Source organism: Hippopotamus amphibius, chromosome 12, assembly GCF_030028045.1.
Source record: "Hippopotamus amphibius kiboko isolate mHipAmp2 chromosome 12, mHipAmp2.hap2, whole genome shotgun sequence".
In the NCBI taxonomy this organism is placed as follows: domain Eukaryota; kingdom Metazoa; phylum Chordata; class Mammalia; order Artiodactyla; family Hippopotamidae; genus Hippopotamus; species Hippopotamus amphibius.
In genome coordinates, this window is record NC_080197.1 from 85,108,243 (window position 1) to 85,132,502 (window position 24,260).

The following is a 24,260-nucleotide window of genomic DNA, read 5'->3' on the forward strand; positions in this document are numbered from 1 at the left end:
TCAAGAGGTGGTCTTTGGGCAGTAGTAGATTTACCTGCTCAGATAACTGGCACTATAAAAATATATCTTTTTCCCGAGCTCACATTGGCAGCTGATGGCTAAGAAATGCCTAGCATAAAGGCAAGGGAACATGGAGCATTCACCGAACAAAGGGAAAAGCAAGAGCTGACATTCGTTCAATGGAATCGGCCCCACCCCCACCCTCTGTACATAGCCACCCCTGTCGTGCTCCTTCTCCTTGAGTTCCTCTTGCTTTGGGTCTGATATGAATGTGTTCCTGGCTACAGTGATATGGGACTGCCTCAGCAGACCTGGAAGCTCTGGCTCAGGGGCTGGGAGGGAAGAGGAGGCGCTGAGCTGACCCCACCTCCCCAGAGCACCCCCCCCGCCCCCCCGCCAGTAGTGCTGCATCTGCAGAAGCCCCGTCCACCCAGGGGTCCACACCCCTGCCATGAGCCTCTGGGCTTGTCTATTTCCAATAAACTGACTGTTCCCAGGCTACAGGAATCAGGATTATCCGCCCTGCTCTGTGTAGCGCAATGAGCCTGAAGGGAAACTGATGAGCAGCTTTGGGGGTGCTGGGGGCTGGGGCAGGGGGAGGAGTGGAAATAGAGGTTTTTATACAAAAGGGAAAACTGCATATGAATAATTGGCCAGTGGCCTGTGGAATAAGTGTGGAGCCTTACAAATTCTACTTAAAACCTGCACATCACACCCCAATAGTTTGCAAGTCACTTGCCACGTTAAAAAAAAAAAAACGTGGGCCTATTCCCCACAGGCCTCCTCACCACATGGTCCCCTGCATGTGTCCTAGAGAAAGTCCATGGGGCCCCCATCATGTCTGTACTTAGCCTCCAAGCCTGGGCTCTGCCTCCCTATCCTGGACTGTATGTACCATGTCTTCAGTGCAGGACAGGTGCAGGCCTGGGGAAAGCAGGGAAGATGGGCAGCAGCCTGGTCAGGGAGGGGAACCCTCTAGCCTCCTCTCCCTCTCGGGAGCCCCGAGACCTGGAGATGAGACTTGGTGGCAGTGGTTCACCCTTGGAAGGGCCCTGATAGGCTCCCTGTTGCCTCACTGATCCCCTGTAACGATCCCCTCACTGCAGATGGCCCCTGTGGCTCCCCTTTCCTGAGCACTGTGGGACAGCTCCCTGTCCCCCACAGCCCCACACAGGGCGTCTCTTCTGTGCCAAGCTCTGCATTAGAAGCTGGTGATGCAGAGATGACTACGACACGCTCTGAACCCTGGAGAACTCTCAGCCTCACAGAGGAGTCATAGTAGTGACAGCCAGAGAGAATGGAAATGACAAGAAAAAGCAACTAGTGATTAGGCTGGCCAAGGGATGAGGGAGAGGTTCACAGGGAAGACTGCCAGGACAGGGGCTGAACGGACAAGGGTCACTGATTTATGGGCAGCATTTTCCAAAGGACCCATCCACTCACTTTTTCATTCACTTGATATATTTTTCAAGCACCTGCTGTGGGTCAGGCCACCCAGGGACTGGGGCCACAGTGGTGAACAAGGCAGCCCTAGTCAGGGCCAACCTACCCATAGGGACAGTAGACACAGTACCTAGAGCCCATGGTAGGGACCATAAACTGGTGCAGCCTCTTTGGAAGACAGTCTGGCAGTTCCTCAAAATGTTAAACATAGCGTTACCACATGACCCAGCAATTCCACTCTTAGGCGGATACTTCAGAGAGATGAAAACATGTCCACACAAAAACTCATACGTGAATGTTCATAGCAGTGCTATTCACAATAGCCAAGAGGTGGAAACAACCCAAATGTCCATCAATGGGTGAGTGGATAATCAAAATTTGGCCTATCCATACAATGGAACATTAGTTGGCCATAAAAGGGAGTGAAGTACCAATATGTACTACAACTTGGATGAGCCTTGAAAACGTGCAGTAGATAAAAGAAGCCAGACACAGAGACCACATATTCTGTGATTTCATTCATACAAAATTCCAGATTAGGGGAATCTACAGAGACAGAAAGTAGATTAGGTTGCCTAAGGCTGGAGGAAGGAGAAGATGAGGTGGGAGTGACAGCCAATGTCTTCTTCTGAGGTCACGTGGTGACCGTTGCACGTATCTGAGAATATACTAAAACCATTGAATCATACATTTTAAATGAGTGAATATATTGAATATGATATGTGAATTATATCGTAATAAAGCTGTTTTTAAAAAAATGGGGCCCTGGCCCCAATCCATGCCTCTGGGGCTTACAGGCTACCTGAGGGTACAGACCTGAAACAGGAAATTCCAGATGTCGGGCTTGTCGTGAACGAGGACATAGCTGAGCGTCCCACCCTAGTCACAGGCCTCGGGAAGGTCCCCAGAGGAGGGGCAGGCAAGCTGGGTCCCGAAAGCCAGCAGGACTGAGGGGGAGCGAGGAAGCCCCACGGGGGCGCCAGGCTGAGGGACCAGCAACCGTGAGCGAGTGTGCAGCGTCAGACGGTGAGGGCCGGTGACCTCAGGGATGCACAGCCACACCCCGGGAAGGAGGGGAGGGGAGGGGATGAGAGGGGATGGGTCAACAGGGGCCTCACAGCCTCCATTCCCACCTGAAGCCCTGTCACTCTGGACCTGGCCCTAGAGCCAGCTAAGCTCCTTGCTGATGAAACACTCAAAGCTCTGAAAACCACAGGAACGCTCTGGCCTGGAGTCAGCAAAAACAGAGATGACAATAGGCCACTCACCTCTGTCCCATAGATGACTACCCAAGGCCCAGGAAACACCCCAGTGGAGTAAAGGAGGAGAAGGAGGGAAGATTCCTCCACCCTCACTGCGAGGTGGGCTCGGGACCGGCAACCATCCCTTTGAGAAGTCCCATCCCGGAATGGCCCAGGCCCCAGAGGACAGGAGGCTTGTCCGGAAACGTCCACTAGGCAGACTCATCCCAGTAGTGAGGTCGCCCCAGCTCGGTCCTGGACATGAGCTAGAGGCCCCGGCACGCCCCTCCTGAGCTTCCCCCAGGGGATCCCTCAGTACTGTGCAGCCATGCCCTCATTCTCCCCCTCTCTCCTGACTCTAGGTAGGCAGGATGAAAGTGCCTCCTGGTGGTGCCCTGGCGGTTCACCTCCATCACCCAGGCAAACATCTCCTGAGCTTCTCCCAGGACCCGCCCTGTACCAGGTGCTGGGATACAGGGAGGTTCAGGCCCCCGCCCTGCCTTCAGGAGGAAGGGAGAAGCCAGAGCCTCCCTGCATTCCACTCAGCCAGGAATCCAAATCCCAGCCCTTCCTAGAGTGCCCCCATGAGGACAGGTGGGGAACAGCCCAAAGAGGCCTGGGATGGGTGAGAGGACCCTGAATGAAGCCCCTTGTTTTTGTGTCTGTCTCCCCAGAATGTCTCCCATTTCTTGCCCCCTTCTCCCTAGAAGACCTTTCCTTGCCCACTGCTCCCTCCCTCAGGTGCCCTTTGTCCTTCCCCTGGGTCCCCCAGGATCCCTTCCTCATCCCAATCCCATTGGTGGCCCCAGGTGGACCCACTACTGCCACTCTCCCCTTGGGGCTCAGATTGGGGGAAATGGCTGCAGAAACAGAACTGTGAGCAAATGTGGAACTTAGGATCACCGAAACCTGGTCGAAGGAAGAGGGCTCCTCCCAGCAGGCATCCCAGCACCTAAACTCAAGGCCGGGCTCACACCAGCACCCAATAAAGGTTTGTTGAAGCAAACTGATCTTCACACATGCAAGGGACAACGTTTCAACCCGATTGTTGTGTGGGCAAGTGAGGAATTTGGGCTAAATCTGAAAAAAATCATCCTGCTGAAAGGGTGGGGATGGGCTCAAGCAAGAGGGGTGCTTTGTCTCTCCTGGGAGGTGTTTAGATTCTATCCAAGCATCATTAGTCTGACAGGGCAGAGAGCTCTCTCCCATCGCCCCCTCCTTCTGCCAGGGGACTCCTAAGCTTCCCTTCCCACCAGGGCAGGTCTCAGCGTGAACACCTCCCAGTGAGTGCCTCTCTCCAGCACAAACTTGTCCCTGGGCAAAATGGAAACACTCTGAAAAAGGAAGCTTTAGCAAAGCCTTCTCATCATCTGGGATTTCCCTGTCACCCTCCTTCCCTCCCATAGGCACGCACATACACAGACAGACAAACACACACACACACACACACACACACACACACAGCCACAGCACACCTAGGGTTCCCAGGGCCTGCTCAGCCAATCAGGATGGCCCCCTTCCCTCCCACTCTCTTCTCCCACCACCCCCCCCCCCCCCGCTACATCAGCAGTTCCCCCTCCTCCTCCCCAGGCAGTTAGCATCGAGATGAGCCAGCAATCCGTCTACACTAGCTCAGCCAGCAGATCTCAGGATTACATCCAGACCGACTCTCAACAAGAAGAAGAAACTGTCAGAGCAGCAAAAGCCCCAGCCCAAAGTTTCCAGGACAACTCCTCCCCTCTCCCCACCTGCCATCCTTTAAAAAATGGCTGAGGGTTGTGTTTTGCATCTTCTGGCGAAATAATTCCTCAGAACTATAAACTGCTGATGGTGCCAGCTCATCTTAGAACAGAGGTTATGCTTGACTGGTCTCAATTACCCCCACCCCGCCCTGGCTGTTAGGGTTGAAGGAAGCTGAGACGCGGGACAGCCCCAGCAACGGCTGGTGGGGTAATGATACCACAGCCACTGGAGCGGGAATGAGGTGGGGTGCTGGATGGAAACAGGAATGACGGCTTACAAGTGAAAGGAGGATTGTGCAAAAGAGAGGGGAAAGGGGCAGAGAGAAAAAGAGGGGGACGGAATGGGGAAAGAAATGGATGACAGTAACCACACCAGGCTCCCCACAGCATACACCCCAAACATATTCACATGTAACCCGCACATACTGTGCAGTAGGTATAATTCCATTTTACAGATGAGGAAACTGAGGCTAGAGAGGTTAAACAATTTCCCCAGGTCATTTGTATGCCATGGAGGGTGAATGTTTGCAAAGTGATAATAAAAGACAAGCAGATTTTTAGTTGGGTGTATTGCTGTTTTTAAGTTCTCTACAAACAAGCCCCCTGAACGCCTACACCCAGACAGCGCCACTACTGTGCCCTTCCCACGCCACCACCCAAAGTCACACTGCTGACTGACAGCAAAACTGGGATTGGACCCAGGTCCATCTGGTTCCAAGGGCTATGTCAAGTCTCCTGTCCCGGGACTGGCACACTTGCTGGTGTCCTCTATGCCATCCCTCCTGCTCCCCTCCCCTCTTCTCCTCCACAGGAGTCCCCAGTTCCCTTCCCAGCCACCTGGATCCCCTTGCCTGGCCTCAGGGGAGAGGGATGCCCTTTCCTCCAAGCAGCCAGACTCATACCCCAAGAGTCTGGAGCTGGAGGGCAAGCTGAGTTGACCCTCTCTGAGCTCTTGGATTTCTGCACCATCCTTTTCATGGCCATTCTTGTCCATTTTGGGGGTTAGAGTCTCCACTTCCTGAAATACCTGCAAAGCCAAATATCCAAATTCCTCTTCTTTTTACCCCCTGTCCTTTCTCCCTTTTCCTCCTGCTTTTACTCTTTGCTGTGTCTTCATTCATTCAACAAAACCGTATAACATGCCTACCACGTGCCCCCACTCTCCTAAGCAGGGAACACAGAGGAGGAAGAAAAATGCACAACAGTGCCTGCCTTCTGGAGCTTATATTCCAGCCTGGGAAGACAGATGGTAAGCAGACAATTTCATGCAGGAAAGGACCTCAGACTGTGAGAACTGCTAAGGAGAAGAGGAAGCAGGGAGGGGGCATAGAGAGTACATGGGGAAGGGGCTTTAAAGAGGGGGCAACCTATGAGCAAAGACCTGGAAGAGTTGAGGAACCCAGCCATATAGCCATTTGTGGGGAAAGAGTTCCCAGCAGAAAAAAACAGCAAATGGGCAAATGTCTCAGCAGGAGTTTTCCTGCCTGTCTGATGGACACACGGGAGGCCAGGGTGGCTGCAGCAGGGTGAGCAGCAGGACGGAAACAGGGAAGTGAGGTCAGTGAAAGGGGAGGGCAGACTGTGTAGAGTCCTGTATGGCATTTACTCTGAGCAGGATGGGAAACCACTGGAGGGGTTTGAGCTTAGAAATGGCATGACCTGACAGGTTTTTAAAGGACCACTACGGTGTTGAGGAAAGACAGAGCAGGCCAAGGAGGAAGTGAGATGACTAGCTGGAAGGACACTTCAATAGACCCTGTGAGGAGTGGTGGGCTTGGACCAACATGGTAGCAATGGGGTGGTAAGAAGTAGTAGGAGTCCACGTATATTTTGAAGGAAGGACTTGCCAATGAGTTGAATGTGGGATATGGAAAAAGCTGAGGAATAAAGGATGACTCCCAGATTTTTGGCCTGAGCCGCTACAGGGATAGTGAGGCTGGCAAGTGGAACGTATTTCATAGGAACAGTTTACAAGGAGAACAGTTTTGGCTGGATTAAGGTTGAAATACCTAACTGATATCCAAATAGAGATGTTGATCAAAATATACATGTGGGGAACAGAAGGGACGTTCAGGATAGAGATACGTCTTGGCAGTCATCAATGGGTAGGTAGTACTTAAAGTCATGAGGTTGTACGATGTTATGAAGGGAACAAGTGTAGATAAAGACATGAACAGGTACAAGGTCTGAGCCCAAGGATGCTGTGATGTGTAGAGGTTGGAGACATGAGAATAAACTGGTTGAGAAAACTGAAAAGAAGCAGTCAGTAATATGTAAGGAAGATCAGGAGAATGTGGTGTCTGGAAACCAAAAGAAGAAGTTGTTTCAAGGAAAAGGGAATGATCAACTATGTCAAATACTGCTAAGTTAAATGAGAGCCGAGAGCAGACCACTGAATTTAGCAACATGGAGGTCACTGGAAATCTTCACGAGTATTATATTATTATTTTTCAGCCTCTTCTCCCTTTAAACATGCACCTGATAGCTGGGGCTATGGAGAACAGCAGTAAACTAGGAACAGAGGGAAACTTTCTCAACTTGATTACAAACACGTACACACACACACACACATTGTACTTAATGGTGAGAAACTTGATGCTTTCCCACCAAAAATTAGGAATAAGGCAAAGATGCCCCCTCTCACCACTGCTTTTCAACATCGTACTGGAAGTCCTAGCTAATGCAGTAAGACAAGAAAAAGAAATAAAAGGTATAGAGATTGGGAAGGAATAAAATAGTTAAGACCTGAGCTGGATAGCTCCAGTCAAAAGCACATATTCCCTTCCAAGTAGAATCCCAAGAAAGCATCCAGTCAAGCACAAGTTCCCCCAGGCACAGACAAGTAGGACAAATCACGTCACCCTCTAGAATAGAAAAGACAAACATTTGTATCTGGGTCCTGAAATATCTGTGATATTAACAACAACGATAACGATATCTAGTGACTTAAAACTTTTATCTCCTACCAAGGTGCTTATTGTTTGGTGTCTCTCCCTCCTAACCAAAGCTTCATCAATAATGCAAGGAATCTGCATAGGCAGGACTATAGATCAGCCCTAACATGTATTCTGGGCTCTCAAAATCATGTGGTTAACTTTCCACACGATACATGGCCAAATCATTGGCATGTTTTGGCCTCAAATTATGCCACAAAAGTATTGGTTGGTGAAAGTCCTCAAGATTAATCTCCCCCCACCACCGTGAGAATAGAGACGGTCTTTTTATCTCTGTACCCTCAGCACCAAGCCCATTACCTGAGAGAGTAATTGGTAATTGTTGAATGAATGAATGAATGAATGTATGCATCTGCTTTGAGTGTCTCAAATCAGACAGGTATCTACACTAACCCAAATGAGCTTTAGTGATAATTCAATTCTTATGTAAACGGCCAAATCCGATCATAGAGGATAGATAAAACACTGCAAAATGTCTTTGGACTGTTTAATCCATCTACAAGGATGCAATAAACTGCAATCTGGCTGTATCATTTCTTACTTGGAGCTATGCAGACCCTGCCTCTCTTCTGCACACCTCCACCTGCATCCCTTGCAAGCCTCTTGCTGGAGCTGTTACCATCCTAACTTTCTGGTCGTTAGCCACACTTGCAGTGGAAAGTCTATTGGATTTATGACCAAAGCAAATTAATGTCCCTATAATGGCAATTATGGTGAACTTGCGGAAAAAAAATAGGACCATAATGTTTATGTGTTTATATGTTTTTAATGTTTATAGGTTTAATGTTATGGTCCTGATTCTGATGAGAAAAGGTGTGTCCAAGATTAGCTCATTGTGAAAGAGGTTACAAGCTTGAAGAATTTCTGCTAACTACCCAAGCTCATAAATGTTTCCAAGTGGCTTTTTCCATTTTTATGGGGCCAATCCTCAGATCCCCACACACATAAAAGGAGTGAGAGGGATCCACTAGCTTCAAAGGGACTCCCAGCTCCAGCTCACCCTGCTCTGCTGTTTCTGCTTTGCGCTCACCCAGGACACCATCATGTCTTGCCGCTCCTACAGAGTCAGCTCTAGTCGCCGTGTGGGCAATTTCAGCTCTTGTTCAGCAATGACCCCCCAGAACCTGAACCGCTTCCGGGCCAGCTCTGTCTCCTGCAGGAGTGGGCCCGGCTTCCGAGGTCTTGGCGGCTTTGGCAGTCGGAGTGTCATCAGCTTTGGATCGTGCTTACCCCGGATGGCAGCTGTGTGCCCTCGTCCCATCCGCTACGGAGGTGGCTGCGGTGCTGGCAGTGGGGTGGCCTTTGGCTTTGGTGATGGGAGTGGTGCTGGTCTGGGGTTTGGGGCCGGCAGTGGCTTTGGCTATGGCTTCGGCGGCCCTGGCTTTGGCTACCGAGTTGGAGGACTTGGAGTGCCAGCAGCCCCATCCATCACAGCAGTGACCGTTAACCAGAGCCTGCTGACCCCCCTCAACCTGGAGATTGACCCCAATGCCCAGAGGGTGAAGAATGATGAGAAAGAGCAAATCAAGACCCTCAACAACAAATTTGCCTCCTTCATCGACAAGGTACTTGTAACATCTCAACCTCTGGGTCTGGGTTCATGAGAGCTAAATGCATTGGGGCTGTTCTTTCCCTTAAGAACTGATCCAGACCTTGGGCATCAACCTTGACCTCAGATCCTTTAGGCATCAGCCAAAGGCATGGCGGTATGATTTCTGGGTCGTTCTGCTGCAGAGCAAGGACCAGCCTGAGGGAGCATTGCATGGAGGGGTAGATTAACACAACGGTGGTGTCTTCTGGGGGAAGGAGAAACGTCAGCCAAATCTGAAGGCTTCTGAACAAACGAAGACCTATCACTTAGTCACTTAGAAATATCTTCCAAACAGGCTAGAAACACTAACGTCTCCACCAGGTGTTGGCTGGTACAGGTTTAAGAGATTTTATCCTTTGAGATCCTCAAGCTCTCTTTGAAGTTTTCTGGTTTCTGAAGCTGAGTGGCCACACCTGTTCAGGCTTAAAGAAATGGAGAATGGAGTTGAGTAATTTTTGTACAAAACAAAGAATTCATATCCCTCCCCCATGTGGGGTATCCAGATTCAGCCAAATCACCTAGATTAAGGGAAACAGTAGGGAATGACCACTGATGGTCATTGATCTTCAGGTTGATAAGAGGAACAGGGAGGTGGAAATGACATCCCAGAAACCATGTCTCCATGAAGAGGGGTTGCTCTGATTGTGTCTGAGATTGGAAACACATCTCTGTGAGCTTCATTTCACTCTGAAATGAGGGGTGGAACAAATGGTTTCTGTATTCTCCTCCAGCTCTATAAGTCTCAGCTGATAGACTATCTGGAGTGATGGGTATGACATATGACCTGAGAATTCCCACCCCCTAATGCCACATCCCAGCCCAAATGTACTTTACTCTGCTCCTCATTCCCTGCTAGGGATGGCTGAAATCAGTTTTCAGATGTAGGCAAACCCCGGCTCAGGTAGAATCGATCTCCAACTTCTCAGCGAACCAGTGCTTACCTTTCTCAGAGGGTTGAAGGGGAACTGGTTGAAGAGCTTTGGTTCCAGAGCTGTTGGTAGCTAAGCCCGGCTGAGCATGAGGAGGGGTCGCAGACCTGCTCTGCCAGATTCTACCGAGTTAGAGGAGGAGAGAAAGCCAGCAGAGGAGGGAACGATGTCACCATGAGCTGAAGTCACCGGGAGGCTGGCCATCTGAGCAACGTCGACACATAGGCGACCGTATCGAGCACTTCTATTGCCATGTCTTTGTCCCTGTGGATTTAGGTGAGGTTCCTGGAACAGCAGAATAAGCTCCTAGAGACCAAGTGGAGCTTCCTCCAAGAGCAGAAAAGTACCAGGAGCAACCTGGAGCCCCTCTTCGAGAACTACATCACCAACCTGCGGAGGCAGCTGGACACAGCGAACAGTGACCGGGCCAGACTGGAGGCTGAGAGGAACAACTTGCAGGATGTCCTTGAGGGTTTCAAGAAGAAGTGAGTGGCTGCTGGACTGCACTGACCAAGGATGGGCATGGGCTGGTCCCCAAAGGAGCAGCCAAGCTTGGATGAAAGCTGCTGGAAGCTTTCAGGGTTGAATGCTAGTTTCAATCACCAGCCTGAAGACAGGGGTGGGGATGTAATATGTATGGGAGGAGGATGCCCTCTGTGGGTCCTGAGGAAGAATAAGACATGGAATTGGGCACAGTTTGTCCCTAATCCTGCCTGTGCACATGGTGAGTTGACCCCAGAAAAAGGAGCCCTCTGGTTTTGAGAACAGTACCCAGGTCCAGCCACAAGTAGCATCCTACTTCCTCTAAGGTCAAATGCAATGATCTTAAAGCTTTTCCAGCAGAGGAGCACAGCAGAAGTCCAGATTTTCAGACCCCACGTCCAATTTGAGAAAATAAACGGGATTTAGAGAAACAGAGGGCCACTGACTCATAAAAGGTCTTAAAGATGGGACAGAGTAGGTGAGAACATGCAACAGGGAGCCAGGCTCCTGGATGGAGCATAGAGGTCATAAGAGGTGATAACGGGGGAGCTGGGAGTAATTGGCTCTCAATTCAGAGTGAGAACTCACCCTCTTCATCCATATCATCCAGGTATGAAGAGGAGGTGGTACTCCGGGCCAATGCTGAGAATGAGTTTGTGGCTTTGAAGAAGGTAAGGAGAGCAACAGGCCCAGGCAAACTTCTTCCCAAGACAGGCAGATGTTCTCGAGACCCCAGGACACTGCCCAGGCAGCCCTGTGAATACTCACACACAGTGAGCCCCCTAAGGTCACAAAAGCTTCTCTTCAAAGTTCTCATTTGGCCTCCAGTGACGTAGGATTGGGTCTTCAGGAGAGCAGAAGTCTGAAGAGATGAAATTTTAGGAGTCTTGGATTATCCAGATTCTTCTTGCCTCTAAATAAGCATCAGAAAATGTCCAGTATCCTTGGGGGTTCCATGTTATAGGGAGAAGAACAAGAGTCATTAAGCTATATTTCCACCCAATGACTTTCCCATCTGTCCCACTTGGCCTGACCCTGTGGGAGCTGGCCTGATCTTCGCACCCATCTCCAGACCTTGCCAAGGTGGGGAGGGTAAAAGTGCACAAGTAATGAGCATTTTATCCCTCTTTCTCTGATGCAGGATGTGGATACAGCTTTCTTAACTAAGTCTGATCTAGAGGCCAACGTGGATACCCTAACTCAGGAAATCGAGTTCCTGAAAACCCTATACATGGCGGTAAGGGCTCATCCCCTCTGAGCCATCCAAGGAGCTCAGTGTGTGGCCTGGACTCCCTGGGGGATTCACTGGACTAGCGTATTTTCTAACATTTGGTATCATACGTCTTTCCTCCCACCAAATCTATATCCTCTATATATTGATGTATGTACAAGTGGAGAAGGTACGGGGAGTGGCCTTCTCAGCAGCCCGACTCAGGTCTATGAATCAACTCCTTGGATCTATGAGCCAACTCCTTGTTGGCCAATCTAAAGACTGGGGTCTAGGAATATCACTTCCTATCTACTGATGAGAAGACTGATTTGCTAGGAGACGTAAGAAAACTTATATTACCTAATTAGTCAAATGAACTAGCTATCTTTTGCTTCATGAGGTCTGTTTGGTCTGGGATAGACCCAATCAGAGCTGAATGGCTGGCTCTAAGTGGAAAGGTTGAAGAAAGCTCCCTGTGGGGCCCTCACCTTGAAGGCCAGTTCCCAGCCCTCCCCCACCCCACCCCTGGTTCTATTAAGGACTTCGGATATAGGAATTCCTAACCACCATGTTCTAAAATATTGTCAGCTCTCCATGCTCCATGACTTGCACAGCCACTGTGTAGATAGACCAAAAGAAAATTTAAGCTTTAATGTGGCTCCACTCCCCTCCACCAAGTCCCTAGGGCCCCATGGTTTTACTAGTCACCTAAGCAAGTTAAGGGATGTCTCCTAGTATATAACAAGGGTTTAAAGTCAAACTGAAATGGTTCTGGGCCACCTCTTTTTCTTTGCTCTTGGTTTGGATTATCTGCTCCATGGCTTTACCCTGAACAAATAAGCAATGCTCTCTCTCCTGACTTTGAGTCCTGGGGACCCCGTAGCAAAGCCCCAGCCACTAATGGGACTCTGAGCCCAACTGTCCTGGTGATCCTCCAACACAGGAAATCCAGTTGCTGCAGTCACACATCTCAGAGACATCGGTCATCGTGAAGATGGACAACAGCCGGGACCTGAACTTTGACGGGATCATCGCTGATGTCAAGGCCCAGTATGAAGAGATCGCCAGGCGCAGTCGGGCTGATGCAGAGGCCTGGTACCAGACCAAGGTGGGCAGGAGGGCACTGGGTAAGGGGCGGAGGCAGCCCTGGGGTCAGACTCATGGATGAAAAAGTGAGCTATGATCTTTAGCCAATCTTTGAACCCTCGGAACACCCCCTTCTCCCCAACCCCCCAGTATGAGGAGATGCGGGTGACAGCTGGCCAACACTCTGACAACCTGCGCAGCACTCGGGAGGAGATCAATGAGCTGACCCGCCTGATCCAGAGGCTGAAGGCAGAGATTGAGCACGCCAAGGCTCAGGTGGGCAAAGGAAAGGAGAGAAAACCCCTCAGCGAGGACAGGCAGGGCCCCAAGCTTTGGGGAGCCCAAGTCAGATGATATGGGGGAGGCCACCAGGACCCAGAAACAGAGGAATGAAGGAATTAGTCCAGGAAGACTTCCTGGAGGAGGAAAATGTGGAAACAGGAAAAGAGAGTCTCCCATGTAGAAGGAAAGACCTGGGGCTGACTTATAGGGGCAGGTGAGACAGAAAGAATGGCTTTACTCTCTGTACCCCATGGGTCTTGGAGCAGAAATTAGTAAGTGCAAAATCAGTGAGGATGGAAACAGAGGAAAAGCAATGTTCCGCTCCCTGGTGACATCAAGCAACAGGATGACAATCCCTGGGGAAGCAGCCTCCGTGGGCTCCATCCCTGGCCTGGCACCAGGCTATGTGCCCACCCACGGGAGGCAGTGTTTCTAGCCTGACCTGAGGATCCCCTAGTCCCTGCCGAAGCCCACCTGCAAACTGCCCTCCCTGCAGCGCCGCAAGCTCGAGGCCGCCGTGGCCGAGGCGGAGCAGCAGGGCGAGGCGGCCCTCAATGACGCCAAGGCCAAGCTGGCGGAGCTGGAGGCCGCCCTGCAGCAGGCCAAGCAGGACATGGCGCGGCAGCTGAAGGAGTACCAGGAGCTGATGAACGTCAAGCTGGCCCTGGACATCGAGATCGCCACCTACAGGCGCCTCCTGGAGGGCGAGGAGATCCGGTGAGTGCTCTCGGTGCAGCAGGTGGGAGTGGGGTCAGACTTCTGGCTTCTAGAAAGACTAAGTGGGGAGGGAACATGTGAAGAATTACTGAAATGGCCACTCTCTAGAGGTAACTATTTTTTGTGCAAACCTTAGTCGGGTTGACCTTGGCAGGGGTTTAGAAGATGGCTCTAGATTTTTGCCTCTAAGTGCAAGCTTGTAGATGGGCTTCACCAGAATCACAGGGAGTTCTGCCTGATTGTAAATCTTGTTAAAGGGAAAAAGAAGAGAGAAAGAAAGAAAGAGAGAAAGAGAGAAAGAAAGAAAGGAAGAAAGAAAGGAGAATGAAAAAAGGAGGGAGGGAGAAAGGCAGAGAGAAAGAGGGAGGGAGGAAAGAAGACATTCCCTCAAATATTTTGGTTCAGTAGTTTTAGGCAGGGTAACATGTAGTTTTTCAAAACTCCCCAGATGCTTGTGTAGCCAAGGATGAGAACCACTGGTCCACACTGTCAAGAAAGCCCTCTGACAGCACATAGGTTCTCAGGGAATGACATGCTTGTGAACTGACTTGCTTCTTTCTCTCTCCAGAATCTGTGAAGGTGTTGGACCAGTAGATATAGGTAAGAACTTTCCGTCTTTTCCTCTTCACACATTTCTCTCCTGGGGCCCTTCAAATTTCTTTTAAACTCAAGCCTGCATTGAGGTCAGGAGCCCATGGCTAGACTGGCCATGGCAGCCAGGGGAGCAGGGACCATCTGGCCCGGGGACTGGGAGCATCCCCTTAGCTGAGGTCTAAGACCTCCCCAGAGCCTGCCTCTCCAGAGCTGAGCAATCACTATGGTTTGCAGGGCCTAGTAGGCAGGCGAGGGTTCCACAAAGAGAGGCAGCCTTTTCACTTTGAGTGGTCTTGTCCTTCAAGGGCAAAGACCAGGGATGGAATGGAAAGGCCTGTGCCAGGGAGCTCCCCCCTCTCCTGATGGCAGGGAATGGGACAAGGCTGGATGTAACGTCCCTTACTGCTGCTGCAGCCGCCAAAGTATTGGTCGTGCCCAAAGCACGCAGGGCCTGTTCTGGACACTGCAGGGTAGGGACACAAAGAAGGCAAGACCCAGCCCCTGCTCTCCAGAATCATAATCTTCTTGAGATGAGTCCTATCCACTGTCAGCCCAATCCTCAAAACGCCGGGGGAGGAGCAGGCATGGACATCCCCCTTTTACTCGATCAGAGAAAATACAGGACTTGCCAGAAGTCACAAAGGTAGTCAGTGGCACAGCCAGAATTCAAGCCCAGATTTCTGATCCAAAAGCGCAAATATACACAGCTGTAAATGCTAAACTGGGTGGGTCACAGATGGCAGGAAGGATTCTGGTGAAAGGAAAAGGAAGAAAGGGGGCTCCTCCGCAGGTGCGGGCTGGTCTAAGCAAGCTTTAATCAGATTAGGGTCCTGGATCACGGAGGTGTGCCCAGTGGAGACCAGAGGGCTAGAGAGCGGAACCATCAGTGGGGCAGGAGGAACAGACAAAGGACTGTCTTCTTGATGGGCAATGTGGGCACCGCTAAGGACCGTGATGTAACTGGACGAGAGAAGCCCCGTGGCGCTATGGAAGCTGCTGGGCTGGCTACTGGGTAATCCAGATCACTAGACCCCTCTCTCAACCCAACCCAACGCTGGCCATATATAAATGACAGTGGTCTTATGGCTATATGCTAACACCCGGGGAATTGGCTGAATGCTTCCATTTTAGTCCGGGTGTTTGACTTCAGTGGAGTCACAGCCTTTGAGTCACCCAGACAAGAGAAGGGAAAAGTGGGTCTGGACTGTGTAGAGAGTAGGAACCACTTGGACCCAGACCACTTGCCCTGATGCCACTGACGGTCCCTCCCCGCTTCCCCCAGCGGGAGCCTGGAGGACGGGGCAGCCTGGCTAAGGGTTCCTCTGCTCGGGGGTTCTTCCTCCCACAGCGGTGAGAGGCTCCCGCGGCGGCCTGGTGTGCGGGTCGGAGCCGCTGGTCACCAGCTCCAGCCTCTGCCACGGCGGTGTCACCATCACCGGCAGCAGCGTCAGGTCGTCCAGCGGCTTCTGCGGCTCGAGCGTGGGCGGGGCCCGGGGCTCCGTGCTGGTGGGCGAGGCCTGCGCCCCCAGCATCCCCTGCCCGCTGCCCGTCGAGGGAGGCTTCAGCAGCTGCAGTGGCGGCCGCAGCAGCCGCAGTTCCGGCGTCCGCTTTGTGTCCACCACCACCTCCTGCCGGACCAAGTACTGAAGAGCCCGAGCGCCGGCCAGCCACCGCCTGGGAAGAACCGTCTCCATGCCTTCTGCTTCTGCCCCCAACATGCCTGGACTCTGGACCGAGGGTGCTCTAGGTACCCCTCCTGCCAAGAAGGGATGGGCTGCTCTGCCTGGCCTGTCTTCTCTGGGGGGATTTTTTTCACCCCCTAAACACTCCATCCACAGGCCCCAGAGGACTGGCTTCTCCCTAACTCTCAATTTCCTTCTTTTGGGTCACGCCTCGCCACCCCACCCAACAGCTTCGAGAAATGCAAATTCAATACCATTACAAAAATCAGCACGTTGGGGAGAAAGGGACCAGCTCAAAGCCAAAAGAAAATGTGGCTAGGCACCATCGCCATCCTAGCTTTGGATTAACTTTGAAAATGGAGAGCTGGCTGTCCACACAGCAGGTGTCCTCAGCCCACCGTCCTCTGCTTCCCCTCTCTTCCTTTCCCTGGCAGGAGAGGACTTTTTCCTTCTCCCAGATCCAGAAGGATCCACCGTCTTTGGTGGCCCAAGGGATCCCGAGTCCCCAGAGATGGTTCTCCTCTGAGTGGCACAGGTCGTAGCTGCTTCTCTTCCTGGGTTGTGGGTGTAACCCACGCATGCGAGTCCCCAAGGTGGGTGGGTGCTGGTGGAAAGGTGGGCCCTGCTGCACTCCACGCCCCTGCTGGTGGTGTGAGGGAGGCCCAGCCCTGTCCCCCGCAGGGGGGTTTACAGCTGCACGTTCCACGGAGGCCTGGGCTGGGGTGGGTGCCTGTTTGTACTGCTCATTGTGTTGCTGGGATTTCAATAAACTTGCCAAGCTAACTTCACTGGGACTCTGGCCTCTCCTTCCCGATCACACTGGGGATGGGGGAATTCGCCTCCTAGATTCCACTAGCCCACCCCTCTGGGAACTTGCCAGTGGCAGAGGCTGTGTCCTGGGACAGAGGAGGGACTGAGGAAAGAGCACTCAGGCCCCTCCCTGGAGGGGCTCACTGTTCAGCAAGGGAGATGAGATGTATGACAAAACTCTGAAAACAAATGCCAAGCAGCCCCCTTCTCTCCATGCATTGTCCTCCACCCTCCTCCCTACCAAGGCAAACCCTTCCACTTGTTCCCCAGGTCCCACCCCACCCCCCAGTTCCTCTGGGATCACTGTAGGGGCCAAGAGACCCAACCATGTGTTTAGAGGGTTGGAAAATTCAGTCCACCCTCCCCAACCTCCAGGGAGGGAAGCAGGGTTGGAGGTTGATCAGTCAATCAACCATGACTATGTAATGAAGCCTTCATTAAAAAATCCCAGAATACTGGGGGATTCAGAGAGTTTCCGGGTTGCTGAACACGTGGAGATGTCGGGGGAGTGGCACACCTGGAGAGAATGTGGACTCTCTGCACCCTTTCGCTACACCTTGCCCTGCACATCTCTTCCATCTGGCTGTTCCTGAGTTATATCCTTTTATAATAAACTGGTAATCTAGTAAGTAAAATGTCTCTCTGAGTTCTGTGAGCCACTCTAGCAAATTAATCAAAGCCAAGGAGAGGTCTTTGAAACTTTCAATCTGTAGCTGGTTGGTCAAAAGTCCAGGTGACAACCTGGGTTTACGACTAGATCTGAAGCAGGGTTGGAGGTGGGCAGTCTTGAAGGACTGAGCCCTTGACCTGTGGAATCTGATGCTACTTCCAGGTAGACAGTGTCAGAATTGAGCTGAATTGTGGCACACCCAGCTCCTTATTGGTGTAAGAAACCCCATGCTCACACACACACACACACACACACACACACACATATCAGAACAGTAACCAGAACCCTTGGTGTGTGTCTTGTGCATCCCACACCATAGGAAGTACACACACATGGTTTAGTGATAGTTTGTCATCATCTCAAAATTCTTAACAATGTTTAACAAGGTGCTCTGCATTTTTATTTTACATTAAGCTCCATAAAGTGTGTAGCCAGTCCTACCTAAATAGTTGTATTTCTACTAAAGGAATTGAACACATAGTTTAAAATCTTACAACAAAGAAAACTTCAGGCCCGAATACCTTCACTGGTACATTCTACCAAACATTTAAGGAAAAATCTCAACTCAGATTCTTCTAGAAAACATAAGAGGAGGGAAAACTTCCCAACTCCTTTTATGACACCAACATTACCCTGATACCAAAACCAAGCAAAGACATAAGAAAACTACAAATCAGTATCTGTCATGAGCCTAAATGTAAAACTCTTCAGCAAAATATTAGTAATTGAATACAGCAACAAATAAAAGGATAACACATCATGACAAATAGAGTTTACCCTAGGAATGCAAGGCTGCTTCAACTTTCAAAAACCTATTAATGTAGTCCATGACATCAACAAACTGAAAAGGAAAAATCGTATGATTATCTTAGTAGATGCACAAAAGGATTTGACACAATTCAACACCTAGTCGTGATTAAAAACTCTCAGCAAACTAGGAATAGATGAGAACTTCCTTAACCTAAAGGGCATCTACTAAATAAATAAATAACAAAGTAACATCCTACAGCTAACAACATAATTAATGGTGAAAGACTAAATGATTTCTGCCCTAAGACTGGGAAAAGACAAGGGTATCTGCTCACACCATTCTTAGTCAGTGTTACACAACCTGGCCTAGCCAGTGAACCAAGGCAAGAAGAAGAAATAAAAGTCATATGGCTTGGAAAGGAAGAAATAAAACTCTTTCTATTTTCAGAAGACATAATTTTCTGTATAGAAAATCCCAAGGAATCTTTTTTTAAAACCTACTAGAACTAATAAGTGAGTTTAGTAAAATTATGGGATGTGAGGTCAATATACAAATCTAATTATATTTCTATATACTAGTAAAGAACAGTTGGAAATTAAACATTTTTAACATTTACAATAGCACCCAAAAAATGATATACCTAAGTATAAGCCTTTAAAAAGGATCTGTAAGCTAAAAACCATGAAATAATAATGAAAGAAATCGAAGAAGACAACTAAATGGAGATATATACTATGCTGATGAATTGGATGACTCAATATTGTTAAGACATTGATTCTTCCCCAAAGATGACATAAGAGTCAAACCTGTGGAACCTGGTGTGTGCAGACCCAGGTTCATATCCCAGGTTCTCTACTTAATAGCTGTGTGACCAAAAACAATAACAGGCAAGACTAATACTGAACGTAGACTGAATTCAGCAGTGTTCCAAGTGCATTTCGTGTTTTAACTCACTTGAGTCTTTTAACGATCCTAGGCAGTAGGTGCTTTAATTATTTCCCTTTTGACAGATGACAAAATCAAAGCCCAATGGTCAAAGCAGAAGCATTCTGACTCCAAAACCCACACTCATCACCACCCTGCTGTTCTGTCTGTCACTTAACCTCACTAAGCCTCTTGCATCATCTGGAAAATGGAAAAGGAGTTCCTATTTCAAAGAGTTGTTGTGGAGATCACACACAATGGCATAACTACAGTACTTAGCACATAGCCTGGCACACAGTGGCGCACAATAAACAGTTGCTATTGTTTTGATGCTGATGATGCTGATGGTTCTAGTTCTACTGCTAATGGAGAATAGCTGTGTTCAGCAACTCAGCCACTCCATGACCCAACACAGGTGGATACTGAAGCGTCAGTAGACTGTTTCCGGCGTCTGCATCCAAAGCCCTGTAGCCCTGATCCTCAGGTAGGCAGGCAGCTCCCTAGCCTCTGCTGCTCCTGCAACCGGGACTGAGCCTCTGCAGGGCTACCTGCGGGGGTTTGCTGCCCTCTGCTGGCCATCAACTTCCCTGGAGGCACTGCGCAGGGCATTTTCAAAGCATTCCTGCAATAGGATTTTGTGGAGGGAGAGGGGAGACTTTTTTTTTTGTAAACTAATTTCCCTAAGTTTTCTTAAAAATGAAGTATACTTGATTTACAGTATCGTGTTAGTTTCAAGTGTACAGCATAGCAGCTCATTTGCATATACACATACACATATAAATGTACATATTTTCTTCAGATTATTTTTCCCTTCTAGGTTATTACAAAATATTGAGTCTAGTTCCCTGTGCTATGAGATGGGAGTCTTTTAAAAACAAATTATTTCCTCCAAAATTGTGTTTCTGACGCAAACATTGCAACACTGAATAGCAACTTTAAGAAATCCACCCCCTCACTCACCAGCCTACAGAATGTTTTCACCATTCTGTGTCTCTGTCAGTCTTTGCTCCTATAGATACTCAGAAAATCACAGCCTTGGGGATTCCCTGGTGGCGCAGTTGTTAAGAATCTACCTGACAATGCAGGGGACACGATTTCGATCCTTGCTCCAGGAAGATCCCACATGCCATGGAGCAACTAAGCCCATGTGCCACAACTACTGAGCCCCTGTGCCGCAACTACCGAAGTCCACACACCTAGAGCCTGTGCTCCGCAACAAGAGAAGCCATGGCAGTGAGGAGTCGGCGCACCACAACAAAGAGCCCTCGCTCACCGCAACTAGAGAAAGCCCACATGCAGCAATGAAGACCCAACACAGCCAATAAGTAAGTAAATAAAATAAATAAATAAATAAATTTACAAAAAAATTAAAATAGGTAAATAAAAGAAAACCACAGCCTTGAAGCAGGAAATATCCATGGTGAGCTCTGAGCCCCATGGTTTTCAAACTAAGTGTGCTCCTTGAGGCCCAAGGTCCAGAGCTTCCCATAGCTGGCATTTTCTGCCAAACATAAAATATTTAAAGTATCCAAGACATCCATTCATTTACACATTCACTCAGTCAACAAATATTTACTGGGCACTTACTCTATCCCCACCACTGTTCTAAGTGCTTGGGAACCATCAATGAACAAAACAGACAAAATTCCTGCTTGCATGGAGTTTATTTTGGGGTGAGAGGAAAGACTGACAATAAGAAGAAGAAACAGAATAAACAAGTCAATTATAGAGGGTGTTAGAAGGCGTTAAGTGCCATGGGAAAAAGAAACAGATCAGAGCAAGATAAGCTGGATGGAGAACACTCTGGCAGGGAGAAGGCAGGTTGCCATTTTTAAAAGAAATGCCAGGGAAGCCTCTTTGAGAGGTGATATTTGAGCAAAGACCCACAGGTGGCAATGGAGCAAGCCATGTGGAGGAGGAATGGCATTCAGGGCAGAAGGGCCAGTCAGTGCAAAGGCCCTGAGTCAGGAGCGGGCCAGATGTATCTGAGGATCAGAGGGAGGCTGGTGTGGGTGCCGAGAGCAAGGGGATGAGGTGAGAACTGTAACAACTGGGACAGGCAGTGCATCGTTAAGACTTTTTTTTTTTTTCCACTTTGAGTGAAATAGAGAATTATTGGGGCATTTGACCAGAGGACTGACACAGCTCAATGTCTTAAGAGGATCACTGGAATGGAGGGGGCCAAGGCAAGCAGAGAGACCAGCATGTGCATCTTATCTGTTTTTAAAACTGAATAGATGATAGATAGATGATGATAGATAGATAGATAGATAGATAGATAGATAGATGATAGATTGATAGATAGATGATAGATAGATTTATATATCTGTTTTCCTCCTAAGATTTAGGGAAATGGTTCTACTGTTAAAGTAGAAGAAGAAAAAGAGGAGGAGGAAGAGAAGAAGAGGGAGGGGGAAGGGAGGAGGAGAAGGTAGAGGAGGACAAGAAGGAGGCGAGGAAGTAAATTTCAAAACCATTAATACTGTCCAATGTTGAAATTCAAGGCTCTGTGTTTACTCAGCATCTGCTCTGACCCAGAGTAGCCATAGGAAACAGCAAAGCCACCCAAGAAAGCTGCCTACAGGAAGGCATGTGGACAGGGTTCGGGAGGAAAGTCTAGAGTTCCTAGTGGGGAAGCCCGTGAGAGGAAAGATGGGATGACCCAGGGAGCAGCTCTGCCAGCTGGATGAGGGGCCCAGGGCCAGATGTGCTGGGGAGGGTCCAGTGTTCATCCAATGCCTCCCTGTGGCTCTGATCTCACTCCTCTCATAGGGGGTCTCTGAGTTACACCCGTGTCTTGCAAAAGCCAGAGAAAGTGTATAGGGCTAAAAGACCCTTCAAGAGCTGTGTTCCAGCACCAGGAGTGGCGTAGACATAGACGCACAATAAAAGTGTGGAGAAGACCAGCAGAGATGATGCGTGATGCCCAACTTGAATGAACTGAGTGGGCAGCTATGAAAACCCTACTCATTACAGGCCTGTGGGAGCCGTCAGGGTCAATCCCAGAGAACCAGTCAGCCAGGAAGGATAGTGAGATGGTCTCTGAGAACCCAGGCAGATACACGCACGAAACGGCAAGGGTCAACAGACAGCTCTCAGGACAGGTAGGGCAAGACGAGAAGGTATCAGCGCTCCTTTATCTTTGGACTAATCCAGGAAGCCCTCCTAGCAGTAGGGGGGTTTTAAGCACAGTCGAGAGAGCAGAAGGGAAAGAAGGGAGTGACCTCTGGTGTGGCGAAGAGTGCACATGCCCCCAGCAAGCATCCCAGCTTAGGTAACACGCGGGAGGAGGATGGAGCATCTGCAGCGGGCAGTGGTCTCTGCAGAACCCCAGGAGATGGACTCCAGGAATGGAACAGATTCAAAGGGAGTCATGGAAGCTGCCAGGGACCCCAGGGTGGAGTAGAAAACCTCTCTCACCCGATTAGCTCTTAACGACTTCCCGGAAGAAGTGGCCTCTTGGGAGCATTTTAAATTATGGGAGGGCCACGGGTTTTTGAGTGGACATTCCGACATGGGGTGTGGCTTTCAAAAGGTGTGGGGGCAGGAGGGGACAGGATCAAACAGGGTGATGAATGCCAGCACCCAGGACAAGAGAGTGTGGAGGAGGATAATTGGAGTTACCCAGGGAGCCCTGGAAAGGGCATTTAGTGAGCTGCCTGCTGAGCCAGAAGAGGAGAAATCACAGCTGCCCTCTAACTAGTCCACAAAGGCTTCCGGGAAGAGGTGGCTGGCTGTTCTGGGACATTCCAGGCAAAGGTGTGACCAGGGAGAAGGCTTAGGTATAGGGAGAGGGGTGCGGGGAACCCGTGGGGCATATGTGGGCAGTAAACGAGAAAGCCGATGGAGAGAGATCCAGCTCCCACCCCAGCATGCACACAAGGATCTGGTCTCACTAAGCAGCGTGCTTGGGTGATGGGTAGAGATGGGCATTGTTCATTGGGTTTTCTTCCCTCTCTCGGGTAGAACCAGATGGCAAAGACCTGGGACCCATGGGTCTACATAAACCCCTCAAGGCATTGTGCCAAACTGGCCTGATTTGTGAGTTCCTCACTTGCCCAGGACAACCTGGGAACGGCTCCATAATGACTCAGCCTCCCCCTCCAGCGCAGCCCCTTCAATCTGAAGCACCACGTGGACAGTCTTCCTGAGCAGCCCCCACTGGCCCTGGGCTCTCCTGCCACCTGCAGCAACGCAAACTTCACCCAGTGCCCATAAGCACATTCCTGTGCTGGGCAGGACCTGCCCTCACTCCCAGCACACCCACCCAGGGGCTCACACCCTTGTTCTGAATAGTTCTGCTGGTCCTGGGTGGGTCTCTTATTTCTGCAAGCCGTCAGTTTTCCCCAGGTCTCCTGAGTCCCCTGGTTCCCCTTCCCCATCCTCAGTACCCAGGCCCAATTCAAGGTGGAGGCATGTGTGTGTGTGTGTGTGTGTGTGTGTGTGTGTGTGTGTGTGTGTGTTGGGGGTCTGGGGAAACAGGACACAGGAGCCTCCCTCTGGGGCAAAGCCTCCACTCCCTCCTGCTACCAAGAGGCAGAAATGGGTCTTCCATCCTCTTCAATCCGCTGAGGGAGAGCAGAGGCTCACCAGAGTTGAGAAGCAGGTGAGGTTTTATGGGCTCTCCAGGCTGGCAGAGCAGAGGGCCCACCCATCCCCCACCTCCCACGCTCAGCCCTCAGCCTCCTCACGTTCCAAGGGCTGGAATCCCTCTTGGCCCCATCACGCCGTCCCAGGTCTACACCATCCTCAGTCAGGGAGCTCACTGTCCACGGCACAAGAATACATCCCTGGGCCCAGGCCAGCAGGGCCACCACGGCGTGCTGGGGGCTAGGAAACCATCCCCCATCCTCCCCCGTACAGCCTCCCCTCTCCACCCCAGGCTTCACCCCAAACTTTTATACTAGTGAAATCAGGTTTAAGAAAACATTAAAAGCAGCCTTGAAAGGATAATGAAATCATAAATGTGCAGAGGAGGTGACGCCTGTGGGCGGGGCAAGGACCAGGCCCACTCTCTGCTGGGTGAGAGGGTGCAGGGGCTGGCAGGGATGTTTCTGATGGGGAACCAGAGTCCCTTTCCTTTATACAGACCCTTTTGGTCCCCAAAGCACATTCTTGTGTATTATCCATGTAATCCCCCCCCCCCCCACA

At 50.2% G+C, this 24,260-nt stretch overlaps 1 protein-coding gene across 1 annotated transcript; it reads left to right on the forward strand.

The window, feature by feature from the left end:
* The first annotated feature begins 8,423 nt into the window (after nucleotides 1-8,423).
* Nucleotides 8,424-15,919, forward strand: KRT84 (keratin 84). The gene is made up of 9 exons (XM_057701380.1): nucleotides 8,424-8,945; nucleotides 10,177-10,385; nucleotides 10,994-11,054; nucleotides 11,525-11,620; nucleotides 12,537-12,701; nucleotides 12,830-12,955; nucleotides 13,458-13,678; nucleotides 14,247-14,278; nucleotides 15,621-15,919. Exons 1-9 carry the CDS (start codon nucleotides 8,424-8,426, stop codon nucleotides 15,917-15,919), a joined length of 1,731 nt encoding a protein of 576 aa, XP_057557363.1.
* The last annotated feature ends 8,341 nt before the right edge of the window (nucleotides 15,920-24,260 follow it).

Excerpts from the sequence above, each read along its gene's own strand:
- KRT84 (XM_057701380.1), top strand. The coding sequence starts at position 8,424 with ATGTCTTGCCGCTCCTACAGAGTCAGCTCTAGTCGCCGTGTGGGCAAT. Across the intron at positions 12,702-12,829 it reads AGGCCTGGTACCAGACCAAG|TATGAGGAGATGCGGGTGAC; the intron begins GTGGGCAGGAGG and ends CCAACCCCCCAG. Across the intron at positions 14,279-15,620 it reads TGTTGGACCAGTAGATATAG|CGGTGAGAGGCTCCCGCGGC; the intron begins GTAAGAACTTTC and ends TTCCTCCCACAG.